The sequence below is a fragment of the Numida meleagris genome, chromosome 5 (genome assembly GCF_002078875.1).
Source record: "Numida meleagris isolate 19003 breed g44 Domestic line chromosome 5, NumMel1.0, whole genome shotgun sequence".
Classification (NCBI taxonomy): domain Eukaryota; kingdom Metazoa; phylum Chordata; class Aves; order Galliformes; family Numididae; genus Numida; species Numida meleagris.
In genome coordinates, this window is record NC_034413.1 from 29,014,096 (window position 1) to 29,033,131 (window position 19,036).

General features: G+C 39.7%; 1 protein-coding gene across 8 annotated transcripts in view; it reads right to left on the reverse strand.

Moving 5' to 3' along the window:
- ANK3 (ankyrin 3) overlaps positions 1-19,036 on the reverse strand; it is a 350,679-nt gene that overhangs the window by 196,506 nt on the left and 135,137 nt on the right. The window contains exon 1 of one of the 8 annotated variants that reach the window (XM_021397590.1): positions 7,345-7,580. The exons of the other annotated variants lie outside the window; for them this stretch is intronic. Coding sequence (XP_021253265.1) covers positions 7,345-7,458 — 114 coding nt within the window. The 5' untranslated portion in view covers positions 7,459-7,580. Of the gene's footprint in view, positions 1-7,344; positions 7,581-19,036 lie in introns of those variants that run through there. 8 annotated transcript variants of the gene reach the window in all.

Sequence of the window (19,036 nt, forward strand, 5' to 3'; positions counted from 1 at the left end):
AAGCCATCACTGACTGTTTTGCAGAAAGGTGAACAATCAGATTCTTTCTCCTTGATTTCCACTGACATTGTATCAGGTATCAAAGCAACACATCTGTCCCTTCTCTCACAAGGGAGGCAAGTAGCAAGAGTGCAGAGCTTCTGGTATTGCACAAATGACTGCTTCCAGGGCTGGAACATAAAGTACCCTGTTAAGAGATGGGATCACCAGAGACACCAGGTTTAACACTACCAATAGATTTTGTTGAGGTAGCCACCACTAGGCACTGCATGACACATCGCAGCCATGAAAGAAACGTGGACATTGTGTCTGTAGAACATGCTGTGATAGGGCAGTAGGTACCTGTCAATGTACAGAGCTTCATTTCCTTCTTTGTGCTCATGAACACAACCAGCGCGGTAACAGAGGCCTTGAATGCTACCAACTTTATCAAAAAGCAACAACTTTTATGAAGTACTGTTCAACTCAACTTGGATAAATAGAAATCAGACTACATTCTTCCTAAAATGGGATACCAACATTTGCACAAGATGCAAACTTTAAAAAAACTTAAACATATAAGTGAATCCCTTGTACCTTGTTCTTTTCTCTTAAATTAAAAATTACTTCCAATGAAAGATTAGGAAAATACTAAAAGGAAAAAGAAACTGAGATTTAAAATTGATATATAAACCGCAATGGGACAGCAAGTGATACATTACATCTTTCAGCTGTCCAATAAGCTAAAATCCAAAACTGAATAAAAGTTACTATTAACAGAATTCAACAGTTGATCAGAAATTTCGGTAGAAGTCATCATTCAATTCATTCTAATAAGCTATAGAAAATGTTACAAGATAATGCTGAGATGAAAGATACTGTGTAATACGTTTCCTGCCTCTTTCAGCAACTACAAAGGCAATGCCTTTTCTGAGAGAAAAACTTGGGATGAGTTCACACTACTGAACAGTCAAAGCTTTCTAAATAGCAGGAAGCTTCAGCTTACTTCTAACTGTGTATGTTTGTTTGTTTGTTTTTAATAAACACATCCCAGAATAATTTTCTTTACCACTGGAGAAAAAAACGCCTTTTTTCTCAATCTAGCTCTCCTGTCCACTTCAGTCTTACCTGAACACATACTAAGGAAGCATTCTGTAGGATTTCTCTTTCAAGACACCATACAGTGGTTTCAGTGTCTCCAACAATAAAACCAAAAGCCAAGCTCTTCTGCAGAGGTCAGTCATGAGCCACCACTCTGGCCAACAAAGCAGAACTCTACCCACATACCACACACAGGCAGCAGATGTATCAGAATGGTTTCTGATCCCAAACATGTTCCATGGATACCAGGGCCTGATCTGCAGGATGCCTGAATGCCCAAAGCTTGCAGCTGAAGCCGTAGAGCTGGAGAATACTCAATATCTTTAAAAATGAGGACACTGCTGCAAATCGTCTCACTCACGTGCACTGAATTATCCTCTGAAGGCATCTATCTTTTTCCATCAAATATACAGTATGGTAGTCTAAGCAAGTTGACTGAAGTCAGGAACAACGTGAGGCAGTTTTATTGCCCAAACTGAGCTCATAACCTAAAGTGTCCCCACACATCCCACTCTAACTGCGGGCATTATTTTGTAGAATTGCTAAGAAGTTTCCAACTTCACAGTCACTCCGGGCACAAACAAAATCTTAGGGCCTGGTTCTCTGTCCCCTTCGCAGAGCAGTCCTTTGCTAGCAGCACTACTGCTGCGCCCCAAGTACCACCCCAGTGGTCTCAAAAGCTGTATGAATGACTGAACAGCAGCCAATCCAGCCCACTGTCCTATCACCCATTCAAATCAATATGGAAAAACATCAGGCTTTATATATGGATTAAGTTGGGGGGGATTATTATTTTTTGCTTTTAAATACAACTCACAACTTCAAGTTTCTCATTTCTACTTCTTTCCTCCAGACACATCACATACCAACAATGCACATCTTTGACCCAGCTCAAGTCAAACAAGGGCCGACTGAGCCTAATGTTCCCTTTTAGTGTGTGCCATCGTCCCCTATATTCACAGTAACTGTCAGCAGGCCAGAAAGAGAGTCCCCTTCCCAAGTGGTCTTGCCCAGTTCTGCTTTGCATCCTTTCGGCTGATTCCAAATAAAGAATAAGTATGGTCTCCTGGGTTGCCTCCAGTGGCCTGCTGTTCCTATGTTCCCCCCATTTTGACTCATAGTAACCAACATTTAATGAATGGGCAAGGGCAATCATATCAGAGCACCTTTTATTTGATCCAAATTCATCAACTCAGGCAACTAAAGAGCATAATAACATTTAGCAGTACTTTGACTTTTGGCACAGGGCTGAATATGCATAATCACATAAGACATTTATTTTTTAAGTCACGTATCTTTCTTCTGCTTCAAGATCAGCCATTACTCTAGAAGAGACATTTCCTTCTACCCCTCCTCCTCTCAGCAATCCCCCTTTAAAAAAGAAAAAAAAAAACAACCACTAATAAAGCCCAGCATGGGTGGAAAAGACAGAAGACTAGAAGACTCCATTAATACCAGCCACACAGTTGAAACAGTATTGATTTACACTCACTGAGAGTCCAGCTCTAAATCTAGTCATTTAACAATCTTCCCATAATGGAGAGATCATCTATTAGTCTTCTCTCTTCCCCATCTCCTCCCACCATGAGCTGATAGCATTAATTAGGTATGAAGTGGCTTATAACCCAAACTGACATTTTCATAATAACTATTTGCCATCAGTTGTGATTGCCCAACCTTGAGAAATCAAGGAGGCTGAAGAAAATGTAGGAATATTGTAAATCTGCCTAAATAAAATGTAAGTTTCTAACAGTGCAAACAATTTCTGGGTTTATGAACAAGAAAGTAACACTGAACAGTGCCCACTTCAAACGATGCGGTAGGGCTACGCACACAAAACAATGCAATCTTTTCATTACTTTTGGGGTCAGCTTCAAAGAAGGAATTGTTTTGGTCAGTTGAATTGAAACGCGCTTTCAACACCAGATCTCCAGCTGATAAAAATTCAACACTGCTGGTGGACATTGCCTCTAAATATCTCTCAAAATGTCCTGAAATTCTTTTAATAATATTTGCTTCTGACAGAGCACCACGTCCAAAATCAAGGATGTGATCCAAATTGTCCTAGCACCTAGGCAAAATTCACCAACTTAACAACTTTTCCTAATCTGCATCATTCTTTTATTTGTCAAAGGCAATACCTCGTGATACATTAGAGCTACACCTTCCTGGTTTATGCCCTAACACAAATGAGTTGAGTCAAAATCACACGTGCATAACATGTCTATATTCCACTACTGCCAAATACAGCTGTTGAGAAATCATGAAACAGACTTAGCTATTCCTGAGGTTTGTCTTAAAATTGTGAGATTAACAAATTTTAAAATCCATGATGACTTGCACTCGCTTTCTGAGTTTAAAACTTTTAAGCTCACATTTCAAGCTTTACCTCATAACTGCTAGGCCTTGTTGCACGTGAAAATTGCACCAATTCAATACAAACTGCTTTTTAAACCCACAGAGCAGTCCATTGCAGGAACACATACCTGCCAGAAGATAATTTCTGTTCAATCTGTTTCATTATCACTGTGATTTAAACTGAAGAAGCCACTTGCACTGAGGCTGGCCCACATATAAACCTTTGCTCAGGTTCACTGCGTGGGGTGCAGATGAATTTTTAATCTTCATAAGACTCAGACTGAAACCCTGACATGGCTGAGATCTATAAAAGACACTTGAGAGGCCTGAGATATCTGAAGGGAAAGGACCCAGTGGATTTCCCAGCCAGGATGCGGTGCTGCACGTCAGGGCTCCCCTCCCTGAAAGGCGCTTGCAGCACAGCTCAGCCCAGCAGGCCTCCTGCAGCCCCTCACAGCTTGGCCAGCTCCTCAGAGCCGCACCAACCACCACACATTCTCAGGATGGTCACTGCCATCCAGGGCAATTTTCCCAGCAGGTCTGAAGTTGTAGCAAACACCTTCAAACACCACAAGTCTCTAGACAAAATGACCAGGATTTGCAACATTAATATCTATTCTGTTCCTTGCTGCCTACAAGTTTGAGGATGTGACAGCAGCAGCCTTTAACGTCTCAGAGACAGCAGCAGAGAAGCTCTGCATCATGATCATGCTATTCTGCGTCTCCAAAGAACATGCTGGTTTCTGAACACTACATGCAAATGGAAAACACTTCAGTCTTGCTGAATATTGCATAAAACATAAATCATTGAGTATGTGCCAAAACCTTCCATTCTCTTCTACTATATACTGAACTGAAAAAAACTCAAATAAGGATGTAGAAATTTCACCTTTATTTTAGAAATGGCACTGAAGTAACTGATTTGTTTCCAAACACTACTAAGGAATAAGCAATTCCTATTTCTTACAGTAAGTAACACAATGGAACTGCATTGTACAGAATCCGGCAAACCACCCTGTCAAACACTTACTATTAAAGGTGTCTTAGTTCTGAGATACCATTTAAAGCAGTCTGCCCTTGACTGTGCCCAAAATGCTTGCAGTGTAGGACACTGCACAACCATCCAGAGGCAGAATTGCTTTAAGCTGTAAAATAGACCTGAACAGAATAAATGGGAAACCTGTGTAATGCAGATCCTTCACTGTAATTGCAAACAGAAAAAGTGTGGTGGGCCCATAGGAAGCAGAAGCACAGATTCTCTACAGAGAAAGTGCAGCAATTTGAAAAGTCTCAGCTTAGATATGTGGGCTTACATATAATACAGTTTTGCTTTGTATATATTTTTAAAAAGGTCATTTCTCTTATACAAGTATTGAAGAAAGCCTTAATAGAAACGTTATTACACTGTAAATTGCTTAACCAGCCAAAAGCTGTGAAACATTAACCTCAGACTGCAATGCTAAAACTACATGGGGACATAAATCAGCATGACTGTTGCTGGTATCATCAAGCCTAGGACACTGGGTGCTCCCACTGGTCTTGCTTTCCAACCATTGGCTGCCTTGGTCGCCTCACTGTATAAATCATCCACAAATGTTAGCACTCACTGCTGTTCCGATGCGACTGGAGGACCCTAAAGGAGATTGCTGTATGCTGCTTAAGCAAAGGGTTAGCTTTGTGCAGTATCATGTGATCAACAAAAAAAACCAACCCTGAATACCGCTTGTGGGTGGTGCAGAGGAACAAGAAGTGACTCACAACTCATAGTGGAAAAATTGGGGGGAAAATGTTTTAAATAGTCAGGAAAGTACAAAATGGCAAACCACAATTATTGGACTTCCTACGCCCCACATACTGGGCTGCAAACCATGCCTTTGCTATGAGTAGACTGATGCCCAAATGTACGTGTTAAGTTAAACAGTTGTCGGGTTTTGCCCCATTCTTCTAATAGCCTCTACCTGCCCTGAATCCGCAAGGAAATCTAGAAGGAAACTGGAACAAGCTACCAAATTCCAGCGTGACATGAAGAAAAGAAACAATAAAAGCCTTTGGCGGAGTGAAAACTCTCTTTATCTAAGAAGAGAAAGTAAGATGCAGAAATAAAACACTGAAAAAAATCCAGGCATTTGAGATTAATAGGTTGATATTTATCCATGTGCCACACTGGTTGCTAAGAGATTTCCCTGCTCCAGCACTGTGTTGTACAAACAATAAAGCATTTTTGTCCACAAAGCAATTGTCTCACCTCACTGAACCAAGAGCCTCTCACTGCCACATCCCTTCTATATTGCTCTAATTACAAACTGTGAGAAAGTACCCTCACACAAAGACAGTCCATGTATACAGTTAGAAATGCCATTGTTAAACTTAAGCACATTAAGTACAACGTGGGCTTCCTACATCATGAGCAGAGTTAACAGAGAAACTGTACGTTTTAACCCACAACCCATAGGTTGACAGCCAGTCCTAAAATGCTTAAGTGTTGTGGATGTTTTCAGCGTGGGGGGGGGTGGAATATCACACTGCTACATTACAGACCTGCACAGAATTCTAACAGCAGACAAGAAAAATATTACTAATTAAGGCCAGCTTCAAATAGGAAAGCCTTGAAGAGATAGGATCTTATTTTCACACTCATTTATATTGGAAGATGATTCAGAAGATCTTTACGTATATTCACCCAGAAAGAATATGTACATCTAACATGCTGCAGTACATTCACTGCAGCCATCTAAACTGCCTCCTAACGTGTTCACTAGAACAGAAGGCAGTGGGTTTCTTAGTGCTTTTCATTATGTATAACGCTGCCATCACAGAGAAATAAGAGAAAAGGGCAGGGAAATGCTGACTCTCACACAACCAAAAGATGCACATATGTTAGAGGAAATCTACATGTCATTTACGAAGCACATGCGCTGCTTCTCTGAGCATATGAAGATTATCCAATCCCCCTTAGGGGGATTTCACAAAAGCACACAGAAATACTACAAGCCCAGGTTTCTGCTAAGACAACCGGCTTCTTGACACGTTCTTGAAAAATTGCAATAAAATACAACCAAAGACAAGAAATCACAGCCAGGCCTTATTTCTCTGGAGCAGGGTATACGGTGTCATTTTTAAGGACGTACCACAGAGCAGCCAAAGTGAGTGTCCTCTTTATCTGTCATTATACCACAAGCCGTAACTATTTTGCTTGGTAACTTGGAGAAAATTAGCGGGACTTGAATCACATACAAGCTCTTTAACTGAACAATGAGCAATGCAGTGCCTACTGAAATTTTCAGGTGCCAGTGTGCTGGAGGATTCTCTGCATCCAAGACAAATCTACAGCAGAGAAAAGCCAGGCTGTGAGATCACAGTCACGTATTTCCCTAACAAAAGAAAGTTGCTAATAACAGATTGTTGCGGCTCAATTCTTTAACACTGTTCACCCTTAGGAAAAAAGAGAAACAATAAAACACCTTATTTCTCTAACATTACCCCAAAAATGTATGTTTCAGAAGGCAAACATGTGGCACAGTCCAAACACAAAGAAAAGAAAGCTGCCTGCAGACACATTTGCCTTAAGTACATGTATGTAGGTCTAAATTATGCTGTTAAACCCTTGAGAAAGCTGCGCATTTAGCCTCACATCACGGTTACAAACTACTTCCAAGTCACAGACAGTTTGCAGATCATGGAAACACGAGTGATTTATCTGTGAAACGAACGCACACCTTCTGCATCATCCCTGCAATCAACTAATATCCGATTAAACATTCAATGGCTTTGCAAACCCCCCAGTTGCAGTTACCAATGTCATTTTACAACGTTAACAAATTACTCCGACAGCAACCACGTTACATGCAAGAATGAGCTAATTGAAACAAAAGAAACCCTGTCAGAATTTGGCACAGATCTAGATACCTTTTTCTTCCGATCCCGGGATCTTTTCCTGTGTTTTCTTTTTTTCTCAGTTTCTTCTTCAGCATTAATTTCTAAATCCCTGTTTTTCTTTAACTGTGATGCTGCGTGAGCCATAACGCATTAGAAATCCTTTACAACAATGCTCCCTTGTAAAAGGTGATTTCCTCGGGCACCTTTAACCAGCCCTTACAGCAAATGTTCCAATGACTGGAAGGAAATCTGTGACCAGAGCCAGGAACACATTCAGGATTCAGAGATCTCACAGAAGCTTGCAGTCACTACAAAAATACATAGTTGCAGATTTCTTCCTGTACCTTTCTGTACCTGAATCTTTATAAAACGGTGCAGCCATCGTAATGCATTTAACGTAATGAAAAAGACAGCTGGGACAGAGAAAGCTGTATTATGGCTGTATCCCCTGCCACCAGCTGGAAGTGTCTAAGTGACTCCACTGAAGGGGGAATGCTGAAAAGCAAGGCTTTCTATTAAAAAAATTCCAGAACAATAACATATGTTGTGTCGTATTTTTTTCACTCATCATGAACTAAATTTTTAAAACCTATTGAAAAGAATAACGATAATGATTTACATTTCTCAGCCAATTTTGCATGGTAAGTCTTTTAACCTACAATGAAATGGAGCAGCTCCTACTTTAGGTTAACTGCTGATGGTGACAAAAAAAAATAAAATAAAAATTTCTTTTTTACCATGGAGACTCTGACTGCATTATGCAGAAAACAATGCATGCATTGCCATATCTTAACAGTGTGTCCTTTATACCCATTTTTTCAATTCAAATACATTTTGTGAGAGAGGATTACAGAAAGCCCTGTTGTCTTCTTTTTTTTTTAAAAACATACTTATTACAAAACATCATACAGAAGGAAAGATGTGATCATGCTAGTATTTGAAACAAGAATTTAATTCATGGGGGATTTCCTGAAACCATCCTTTAACATGGTCAGAAAGGGGAATCGACACTATTTCCACGTAGTTAGAAATGTACTTTTAGGATTCTGTGTCAGGGCTCACTTCAATCACCTTACTATTTTTGCCACCTGAGTCCTCAATGACTGCAGCTTTTGAATATTCATTACAGGAGGTAAGATAGCAGCAGTGTTACAGGCCTGCAGGAGGATCTTTCACTAGTAAGAACACAGAGCAAGCACCTAGTAAACACGGAACCATATTTTCTCTATGTAAATATGAACAACCAGCAGCTTGCCTGGAAATTGCTGTTTTTAACCTTTCCTGGTATTCCTAGTAGAGTACCTCGCAGTAATGAAAATCCACATTTTGAGTCAGTCTGATTTCTTTTGGATAAGAACCAAAAGTCCCTGCAAGCAAAACTAGTATATTTTAGACAATATAGCATGACTTTTCTGAGGGAAAACAAATCAAAACAGAACCAAAACTTGTACTATAAAAAAAGAAGTTAAATTTATATCTGAAGTGCAATTTGCAAAATCATACCGAAATGTCAGAATTTAGCATAAAACCCAGAGCTGTCTCACAAAGTTAGCGGTACTCCTCCCCAGAACTTGAGAGACATTTTCTGAATCCAAGCTGTAAGGTCTAGTAGGTGCCATGCATCCACTGCATTAGTTCTCACATGACACAGCTGAGAGCAAAATAACCTTTTTAAATCTCCAGAACTGAAACTGCTTTGAACGCCCTGTATGTTATCCAAAAGGCAGCACATAATGAACTGTTTGTCTACTGTTCACAGGCCAATAAGCCAGGTTTTAAACATTTCTTATTTAGGGATGACTTTTAAGAAATGCTTGAGGATGGAGATGAACCACAGTTATGTGACCTTAAGGACCTCTCTTCCCGGTACAGTTAAACCTCAGGTTTCTGTATCTAAAACTCACTGTACCTACCACACACAAACCACTACATACCTCTCAGTATTCGTCCCCTCTGAAGCACTTTGGAAGACACATGTACTGCCTTTTGAAAGCTGTGGAAGGAGGAATGCTGCCCTTTGGCAGTACCTGGTGTTACACCAAAAGCAGCCAATTCCCACTCCTTCATGTGCTAGAAGCTTGAATAAACATATTTCTGTTTTTAAAGATGCAAAGCGTGCATCTGAATGACGTTCAGAGCATGTTTTCAACCATAATGCAAGGAGCATAATGGCAAGCATTCAAAGGGCACATTCAGCACCTGTCTGGATTGTGGGCCACTCCTCAGTGAAGCACAAGTCAGCAGGGAAAAGAGCCTACTGCATCACAGGAGCCCTACAGCAGCAGGGAAATGGGCACAATGGATGGTACAAGGGGCTGGAGACATCGTCTCAAGGAGGCTGGTGGAGGAACAGCCAGGGAAAGACAGACTACCTTACGTTTGAAGCAAAATAAAACTCATACCCAAGGCTTTGCTTTCTAGCTCGCAGGCTGCCTACATGACCTTAGAACTAATGGTCTCTGAAGTTCCGATCTTCCTCTGTGAAACAAAGTTGACTTGAGTTTCCCTCTCTGGCAGAATGCAGTTACTAGCAGGGAAGTGCTCACAAAATACAGAAGGACCAGAATCAGAAATATATTCAACAAAACTCAATAGAGTTGGGCCCCTTCCACTTCTGGCATGTTTCCATCTGGATTTGGAGGACTCATGAGCCTTTGGCTTACAAAACCAACTTCTGTTTGAGCCACAAAGGATGTGAATATGCTTTAATTTATCACTTCCAGGCTAATCCCGAGATGTTCCACAAACCCTTTAACCATATAGTCTGTAATTTATGCCTAAATAACCTCATTAAGTATCATACATTATTTGTATTTTCAAAGTGTTGTATGTTTAAAATACTTGAAGCACACTTTTGAAACATCGGCAGAGAGAATAATTGGTACACAGGCAGATTAAAAGCCTTAATACCACCTTATGCACAGACCATACTTCCATGCACAGAGAAAGCAGCCCAAGCTTGTATGAATGAGAATTATTCTAACAAATTATGATAATAAGTGAACTTGTCCAGTCGCTTGAGATATACAGAAGTGCAAGGATTTCATCTGTCAGGCTTCTTCCCAACTATCTTTTCAACTAATTAACCAACTGGGCCAAACATGCACATGCTCTTATTGTGTGGATTACAACTCCAGCTTCAACTGTAGATTCCAAACTCCGGAATTAGATTTCAAGAAGAAAAATAAAATGCCTTTTCAAACTAGAATTTCAGGAAATTACATCTTAGCTATCGCAACAAAAGTCAAAAAAGAAAAAAAAAAAGAAAGAAGTCTGAAATAGAAAAGTGATTATGAAAAAGGTGTGAGTAAAAGATTCAGGCCCCTGTGGAAAAAAGACCATATATGCAGAATGTCTGCTTTTGGGGAAATGGTGAGCTGCTGGCATCATCCACTGGAAGGTGATAGGGCACTGCCAGACTGATAGTTGGATGAAGTACGAAGGTTTTCATGCCAGATGTCATAACTCACTTCAAGGGAATTAGGTACTAGAAAACTTCATTAAGTGCTTCTTTTCAGACTTCAGTAAAATAATTAAGCTGTTTGATTTCACCCTTAATTACAAAGTTAATGAAATGCCAATGACTGTTTCAGTACAATCCACAGGGTCCTGATAAAGTTATGGAGAATGATAAACTATATCTTACTTCAGCATTGGGAAAATTAAAGTTTCTGTTAGCCAGAGAATAACATCTCCTCAGCTTCATCTGATCACAAAGCTGTAATAGAGGCTAGGAAGTAATTTCATCAACTTGAAGTTTGTCAGCTGGATTAGTTTAACCTACTAGAGCACTGTTATAAAGGTGCACTCAAAAGAGTCTACAAAACAGCATTAGCATAGAGCATTGAGACAGATCTTGAAAAAAACATAAGAATGTGTAGAGAAATACGTGTTTGTGGCCTAATTAATGGAGTTAACCTATAGATTACTGAGCAGCTTATGGAGCAAGGATGGTATCATCACATTTATATTAAATATTTATATTAAATATGCAACACAAATATAGAGGAGACAATCATGAAAACATTGGCTTACCACAAATCTACGAAAAGAGAATATAAAAACTCTTTTAGGGTAGATGCAATACCATAAAAACATTCAATAATTACACATAGTAATTATATAGATTAGATCACTATGGATCAAATAAGACTGATCATGTACAGTGCTAGAAGACCACTCTAAGAACTTACTGGTAAACATGGTATATTTTCACCAAACATTTAAACAAGATTTACAGGTAGAATAGAAAAATGTGGAGAGCAAAGGAAAGGAAAACGCATGAAGGAAAAATAAAGCCAATTATTGTTACATTACTCTGTTAAGTTCTCTGAGATAACCAAATACTGAAAAGATGATGAAGGGATGGGTGGGGAAAGAGCCTGGATTATTTTGTCAAGAGAAACAGTGGAAGTAAAAAGAAAAGTGCAATGTCAATTTATCAGTTCATGAAAATAACAAGCTGGGAGAAGAATTAGCAGAAAAAAGGAAATTCTAGCTATAATAGAGCTCGATGAAACTTGGTTAACTCATAAAAAGAAAATCCTTCAAGAGGAGATTCATAAGACCAGACAGTGTTCATCTGTGAGACTAGCAGGTCTTGCATCTCAAAAACAAACAAGAAAAGAAAAACCAAAAGAAGGGAGTTTAAAAGCTTATTTAGTATTAGTTTCTACTTTTATCTACTTTTCACACATCTGGAGTCAGGGCAGGATGGATCAGCCCTCAAACATGCAGAAAAGCATTAAGACCACTGCAAATGCATGGAAAACGAGAAGTTATGGGCCTGTTTTGCCCTTCTGTTTTGTTGGATTGCAAGTTAAGTTTCTATGACCACCTGCATCTTCTATCAGCATTCTGCTTTGACAGTAACAGTCTCAGAGAAATTACAAGATGAAACGTGACAGAGTCAGAAATGGATGCATGCAGTACATGGAGAGAAGGGAAAACTCCAAAACACATTTTATAAATGACTTTTATAGTGTTCACCCCTTAATTTCTTTGAATTTAGATATAAAATTACAGTTTCAGCCTCAAAGAATTAAGCACAAAACTACTAGTCGTCTAATGCAGGGATAACAAAGTTTGGCTGAGCCGATAGTGTAGTACCTCCAGTACCTCCAGTCCAGCACGCTCCCAATACAAGGATGGTGAGTTCACAGCTCAACCAAGAACTTTTAGTTTCAGGTATGACAATTAAAAGAAAACAACCACTGATTTTGTTTTGCCTTTAAGACTTGCAATGTAAATTTGGAAAATTTAAAACCTAAAGTGAGTCTCAAACCCCTGGTCTCAGAGGCAGAGAACATGGGGCAGTAAATTTTCAGATGTATGGGTCCCCCATCAAGGCATGGTAAAGCCACCTGCGAACAAACCTGGAAGAGAGAAACAATGTGCTCATGCAGCAGCAGAGTAGAAAGTAGAAGACTGAAGAGTACCCCATACCTGGAAACTATGAGCCCTGTCTTTCACAACAGAAGGATAAATTTGTTTCTTATATTTGCCTTAAAGAGCTTTAATTTTTACTGTTCAGAGATTATAGAGAAGGTTTCATCTCCGACTCACAGCAAATAAAGAAAAAAAATACGAGCATATCTTATTTCTAGAGGCATATGAATTGGAAGATACCCTTTAAGTGGGTTTGTAGATGGAACTGAGAAGCAACCCATGACACGCATCTGATGCAAGGAGAACAGGAGGAATAATATATGTAGTCTTTAAACTGTTGCTCAGCAAATACATAAAAGACTTTCTTCCTTTTTTCCCTTTCCCAAAAATAATATTGGTAAAAACCTACGTTTACCAGGAACCACTGAAATTATACGATCATGCACTTTTCTGAAGTGTTGTGTACGTTTTTCCCTACTAGACAAATAGCAGCCTACAACCAGGACTGAAATACACATTCAGTATTGGTATCCAAGCGATGCTAACAAAGAGCACTCGCTATGAAATGCTAGTAAACAGGCTTCAAACACGTAAGTGGCTGGAAGTTACATCCAAGACTGATGGTCACGATCTGCAACATATTTTCCAACTTGTTTGGAGCTTCCAAGTATGTTAAAAAAGTATGGTAGGGATCTGGGGAACATTAACTTCAGAGCTATTCTCTGCCTGGCCAGCTGGCGCACTCCTGGTTCTGCTCCTGCCAGCCCCAGTCCAGCTGCAGGAACTGGTGGTCAGCAGGATGGTGCTGCGCAGCTCCAAACTGACAATTTTGTCCAGGCAAATGTTAGACGCCTCTGTCAGTTACACCAGCCCAGCCAGGAAAAGTTATCTCAGCACACAGGATTAAGCACAAAAGTAGGCTTTGAATCAGGTCTGCACTTTGAGCCAGTGGAGGGGTTTCCTTCAACACAACAAAAGCAGAGATCAAGGAAGGCCTTGCACAGCTTTCCAAAGCACCTCTGCCAGTTCCCAAATTGATAGAATAGATAGATAGAATAACTCCCTGCTCATCTCAGATGGAAAACACTTCATCTCAGTGTGGTTTAAAAATAACACAAAACAGAAGCAGGAAATGTCTTTGTGGTATTTCAAGTTACTCAACACCAAGTCCACGCCTGGTGTCCCTTTTTTGGAGCAGCAGCAGTTTCATAATAATAAAAGCAACATAAAAAAGCAATCCCACTGCAGAACTGTAACACCCGCAACAGCATAATAAATGAATCTTCTTAAGCAAATGCAGCTGCTAAACAAAGAGTGGGATGGGACAACGGTCATAAATAGATGCAACAACTCTGTCTGTGAGTAATGGATCATTTTGCAGTCAAAACTATACACTTTAGGTTAAATGAAATTTTGAGTATAAGAGCCTCCAAACCAATCACTGTAACACAGCTGCAGAAGAAAAAACATTTATAACTTTGGGCAGAGGCAGAGCTTGCTGACCGTATGGTGCGGGTTATCTTACCCACCTGCTTTAATTGAGCTGGTGTCCCCATATTTTCCTGTTTCTAAGCCTTGCACACAGAGAGCAGCTTACTTGCTTTATTTTGCAATAAAAAGCTGCTGAATAAACATAACAAAGCAGCCATCTGCAAAGGTCACAATGAAGGAATTCCATTTGAAGTTTTCACCATCCCTCAGTTGCCCTCAGACTTTCAGCTGTACAATATTTTCTTGAATTCCTGTGGTGCAAAACCACAGAAGTCACAAGAAAAGAAGAAAAATGGCTCATTGGCTTCTGTTGTATGCTAGGTATTTTCCAGTCTTGATTTCCCTGAAGCCGTTCCGCATGCAAAAAAATCTATTAGCAACAGCCAATACTCCTAAGACAATGCAGACAAGCAGATGCGAGCCAGTAAGGAGAAGTACAGTTTCAATTCATTTTTCAGTACTATGCTTTCGTACAGGCCTCTCTAGACAAATGCAAAGCATTTATTTACCAACTCTGACTCTAACTGCAGTCTTCCCATTTAAGCAAAGTGCAGAATTTTCGATGTAGTACCTACTTCCTTCCAAAATACACTGAATTCCTTAAGTTCATGAAGAAATATTTTAAAAGAAAATAAAGCAATAAAATGAAATAAAATCCCCAATTCTCTCCAGGATAAGAAACTCATTTAATTAGACTACTTAATTATTCAATATTCCTTTTCCTGCGTTCAAGTGGCTATCCTTGTCTCATTCCCAAAGGGTTCTCAACATAATTAAGTCAGGGAATCATTAAAATCTCACCATGCTGCCCAAGTCAGATTTCAGCACTGTTAGCGTTCTGCACTCTCCATGCAGCAATGACTTGAATTTTATAGGTAAAAAATGTAAAAAGCAGAATCGTTAACAGTAACAGGAGGCAGAAGGATATCAAATGCCTATGATGCAGATGCCATTTCTCTCATTTTCCAAGGAGTAAACTCACACCTCAGTCATACAATCCACAGGTTTATACTTAAAACAAGGGCATTTGGAAATTCTCAGTTTTCTGAAAGTAAAAACAAACCACCAAAGATCACTTAGGGACTTTTCTGAACTGGAGATTTAAACATTATTTGGCAAAAAAAGTGGCGAAGTCCAGGAGTTAACCCTTGGAACAAAAAATAACTACTATAGACTGCTTGAAAGCAAAACCTAAAATCCACTGTCACTCCAGAAAAATTTGGAAATGTTGTATATGCATAATTTTCACAAAGCTATTTTATGTCCACAGGAGATGCAGATCTTTCTTGGCCTAGCAAGAACAAAAGAGCATACACATGTATAAAGATTGCTCCAAAACAGATGCCTCCTATTTTATTCCGTTGGCCCACAACATCAGAGGTAGACGCTGGTGGCATGGCAGTAGAAGCTGAACCTTCACACCAATATTCCATTACATTTTGTTGCTGTGTGACAGATGGCAACAGAGGGGCAGTCTGACAAATGGCATCTGACATGGAAGTGCACATGAAGCAAAGGTGTGGAACTGAATTTCTTCACGTGGAAAAAACAGCACGCACTGACATTCATCAATGCTTGCTGAACATTTACGGAGATTAAAGATGTGAGCACAGTGAGGTAGTGGGTGCTGCATTTCACCAGTGGTGAGAGTGACACGAAAGCCAAGCCACATTCTGGATGGCCATGCACAGCTGTCACATCACAAAACAAAGAGTGTCTCAATTAGTTCTTCCAAGCAAATTGGCTAATGGTGATGATGATGCTGAAAAATACTGTTTTGTAGCTGTTTGTAGCACTACAAAAATAGTTTTTGTAGCGATCTGAATCTGCTCTATCAAATAGTGTTGTTGGACTCTTTGTATCTATCTTCATCTCCAAGAAAATAAATAATAGGCATTACTTCCAAAGCAACCTAGGTATAAGAATCTACCTATGTAAAAACTGTAATTATGATGCAATAGGTGCAATGATGTGATGCCTGAAACCCAAATAACAGTAATGCTCTATTCAGAAAATATAAGAGGCAATTCCTGCCCTGGTCTACTGTAAAGTAAATACACGGCATCAAGGGAATGAGGAGGACTGTATAACTCCCGCTTTAGAGAGCGGTAACTGAATTGGAGACGATGAGGCTGGGGAGTAGTGGTGTTTGTATTGTATTTGTTGTATTGTATGGTATTTGTATTGTATAACAAGGTGAACTCAGTCAATGGCAGGCAAATATACGGGGGATGAATTAACAGAAGTAACAGCCTAGAAGATACACCAAGAAATCTCTCTCTACACAGCTTTGCTCTAGCCTCAGCAGGAACACTGTGTCCTGTTTCGGGCACTAAATTTCTAGGAAAAAGTTGTCAACTGGAGATGCAAAGAATTTATCGCTTTAACTCTGAAATCGCTCTTCTTTACAAAACAATGCAGAGTGCTTCTCTTAATTTGCTTGTTAGCAGAGTAGTTTTGGACATGCATTTACACGCACAGCCACAAGGACAATACCAGTCAGCACTGCAATCTCACTCACACCCTCCTCCCATCCCCCTAAAAAGAAACAAAAGAAAACAAAACAAACAGACAAACCAGTACGATTTGAATCAAACCCGCACAAGAGGCAAAGGTTCTTTACTTTTTCTTCCTGTGTTTGTTTTGCTTACAAATAGAATTCGTTTGTGGAGGGGCTGCAGAGGAGTCAAGTTGCATGACAGTTCTGTATGGAGATAAATGCGTTGTTCTACTTCTAAAGATAGCACAAATTCTACCTAAAATATATGATGAACCTAGATTTTAAAATAACCAATACTCCACAAAGTAGAACATAAGAAAACATACACAAAATGACCATCTAGAACCAAGTTGAACAACTTAAAGAGGACTAAAATACACATATCAGCCAGGCAGACTACAAGCAGTTCAAGCCAGGACACTTGAATGACAGGCTTCAGCTACAATTTCAACCACTATCGCCTTTTGAGACCTCTTAAAAATTGGCAAGATACCACAAGTCTGATAAATGGCAACCATGGCACTAAACTTGAGAGAACACGGTGGGGAAGAAAGACTTCAAAGAAGAGGAGATTAAAAAACCACCACTGTAGAGCAGTCCAGTTGTAATGGTTTCACACCCATGGCCTGTTACCGCATTGCTCTCTCACTCCCACTCCTCAAAGGAAAGGGAAAGAAAAAATACAACGAAAAAAACTCAGTGGTTGAGAAAAGGACGGAGAGATCGTTCACCAATTATCATCATAGGCAGAACAGACTCAGTGTAGGGAGATTAATATGATTTATTGCCTACTAAGACTAGAGCAGTGAGAAACTAAAAGTAAACTGAAATCGCCTTCCTCCCATCCACCCTCTTCTTACCTCCTCCACTGAGCAGCGCAAGGGAACAGGGAATAGCATTTGCGGTCAGTCCATAACCCTTCGTCATCTGTCACTCTTCCCTTGCCGCCTTCTGCACTGATCTTGTTGGCTGCAGGGCTCCTTCTCTCACTCCTCTTTTCCCTTTCTTAAATCTGCTTAAATCAGAGGCACAGCCACTGCTGCTCATGGTTCGACCTGCTAGCAGCAAGTCCCTGTTAGAGCTAGCTTTGATCCGACATGGGGCAGCTGCTGGGCTCAGCTCACAGAGACCCCCCTCTGCAGCCCCTCTCTACCCAACAGACCAATTAAATTCCAGTCTTAAATTCCGAAATAAAATAATTTGTGGTTACTTATAATGTAACAACATGAACTACGACCGGTCTGAATTTGTTCAGAGGAGACTGTGTCAAATTAAATTAAATATAAGCAAGACCAGAGGAATGATTTTGGGCAAACACAATAACAACACAACAAAAACAACAAATGAATGTCAACAGGAAAGATAGGGGGACAAAAAGCACACAGGCTAAGGAAGATGTTAGACTGTTCTTCAGCAAGTTCTGGAGGTTATTGCAAGTTATTATTAATTTATTAATTATTATTATTATTGTCTTATTGCAAGACAAACAGCACAGCAGAGTGTAGAAATACAGACGGTACAATAAAACAAATAACTTTTCTGTTCTACTTAGCATTTGCAAAGCTTCAGATATACTGAGACTGACTTCTGCTACCCTACTTCCAGAAAGATAGAAGTATTTGGAAAACAAGAGCACTCAGATGTCTGTAGAACACAACCTCATTTAACCTACAGAAAAGATGACTAATGGAACAGGGCAGCAGACCTCATGTCCATCAACAGTTGCCAAAACGCAGAAAAGTATAGTCTGTTCTGCTCAGTCAGTAGAGTTAAGACATATTATGAAAAAAAAACTAACAAGAAAAATGAAGTTCTGCAATGGAATGCAGGAGAGACTTGGTTTTGCCAGTGACCTACAGGAAAAGGATTGAGAAAACCACCTAGGATCCATACTTCTACAGAAGCCCATGAAAGGCAGTAGGGCACAGCAAAAGCAAGAATACACATATGCATAGGTCATTTCCAAAAGATAAGTGCTGAACACTTCATGAAAACAGTTCCTGCAATACATCCAAAGTTAGAAAATCAATAATACAATCCATACTTAAAAAACCTTTGAACACCAGTATGAGGGAAAAAAGTTGTGTATCATGGAAGGGTTTGATGCAGAAAGAAAAAATCACCAGCCAAAAAACCATCTTGTGGGTCAGATAACCCATTAAAAACTGCTCTCTCTCCCAGTCAAGACGTTCCTGTGTCCTAGATAATACACAATCTACTCAGTGCAACTTAATACATAAGTGAGCATTAGAAGATTAAAGCAGAATTAGTTGCCTAATATATAAAAGAACCAAATGCATTATCAAATGTATAAATGTTGGAGGAAACTGAAAACCTCTGTCT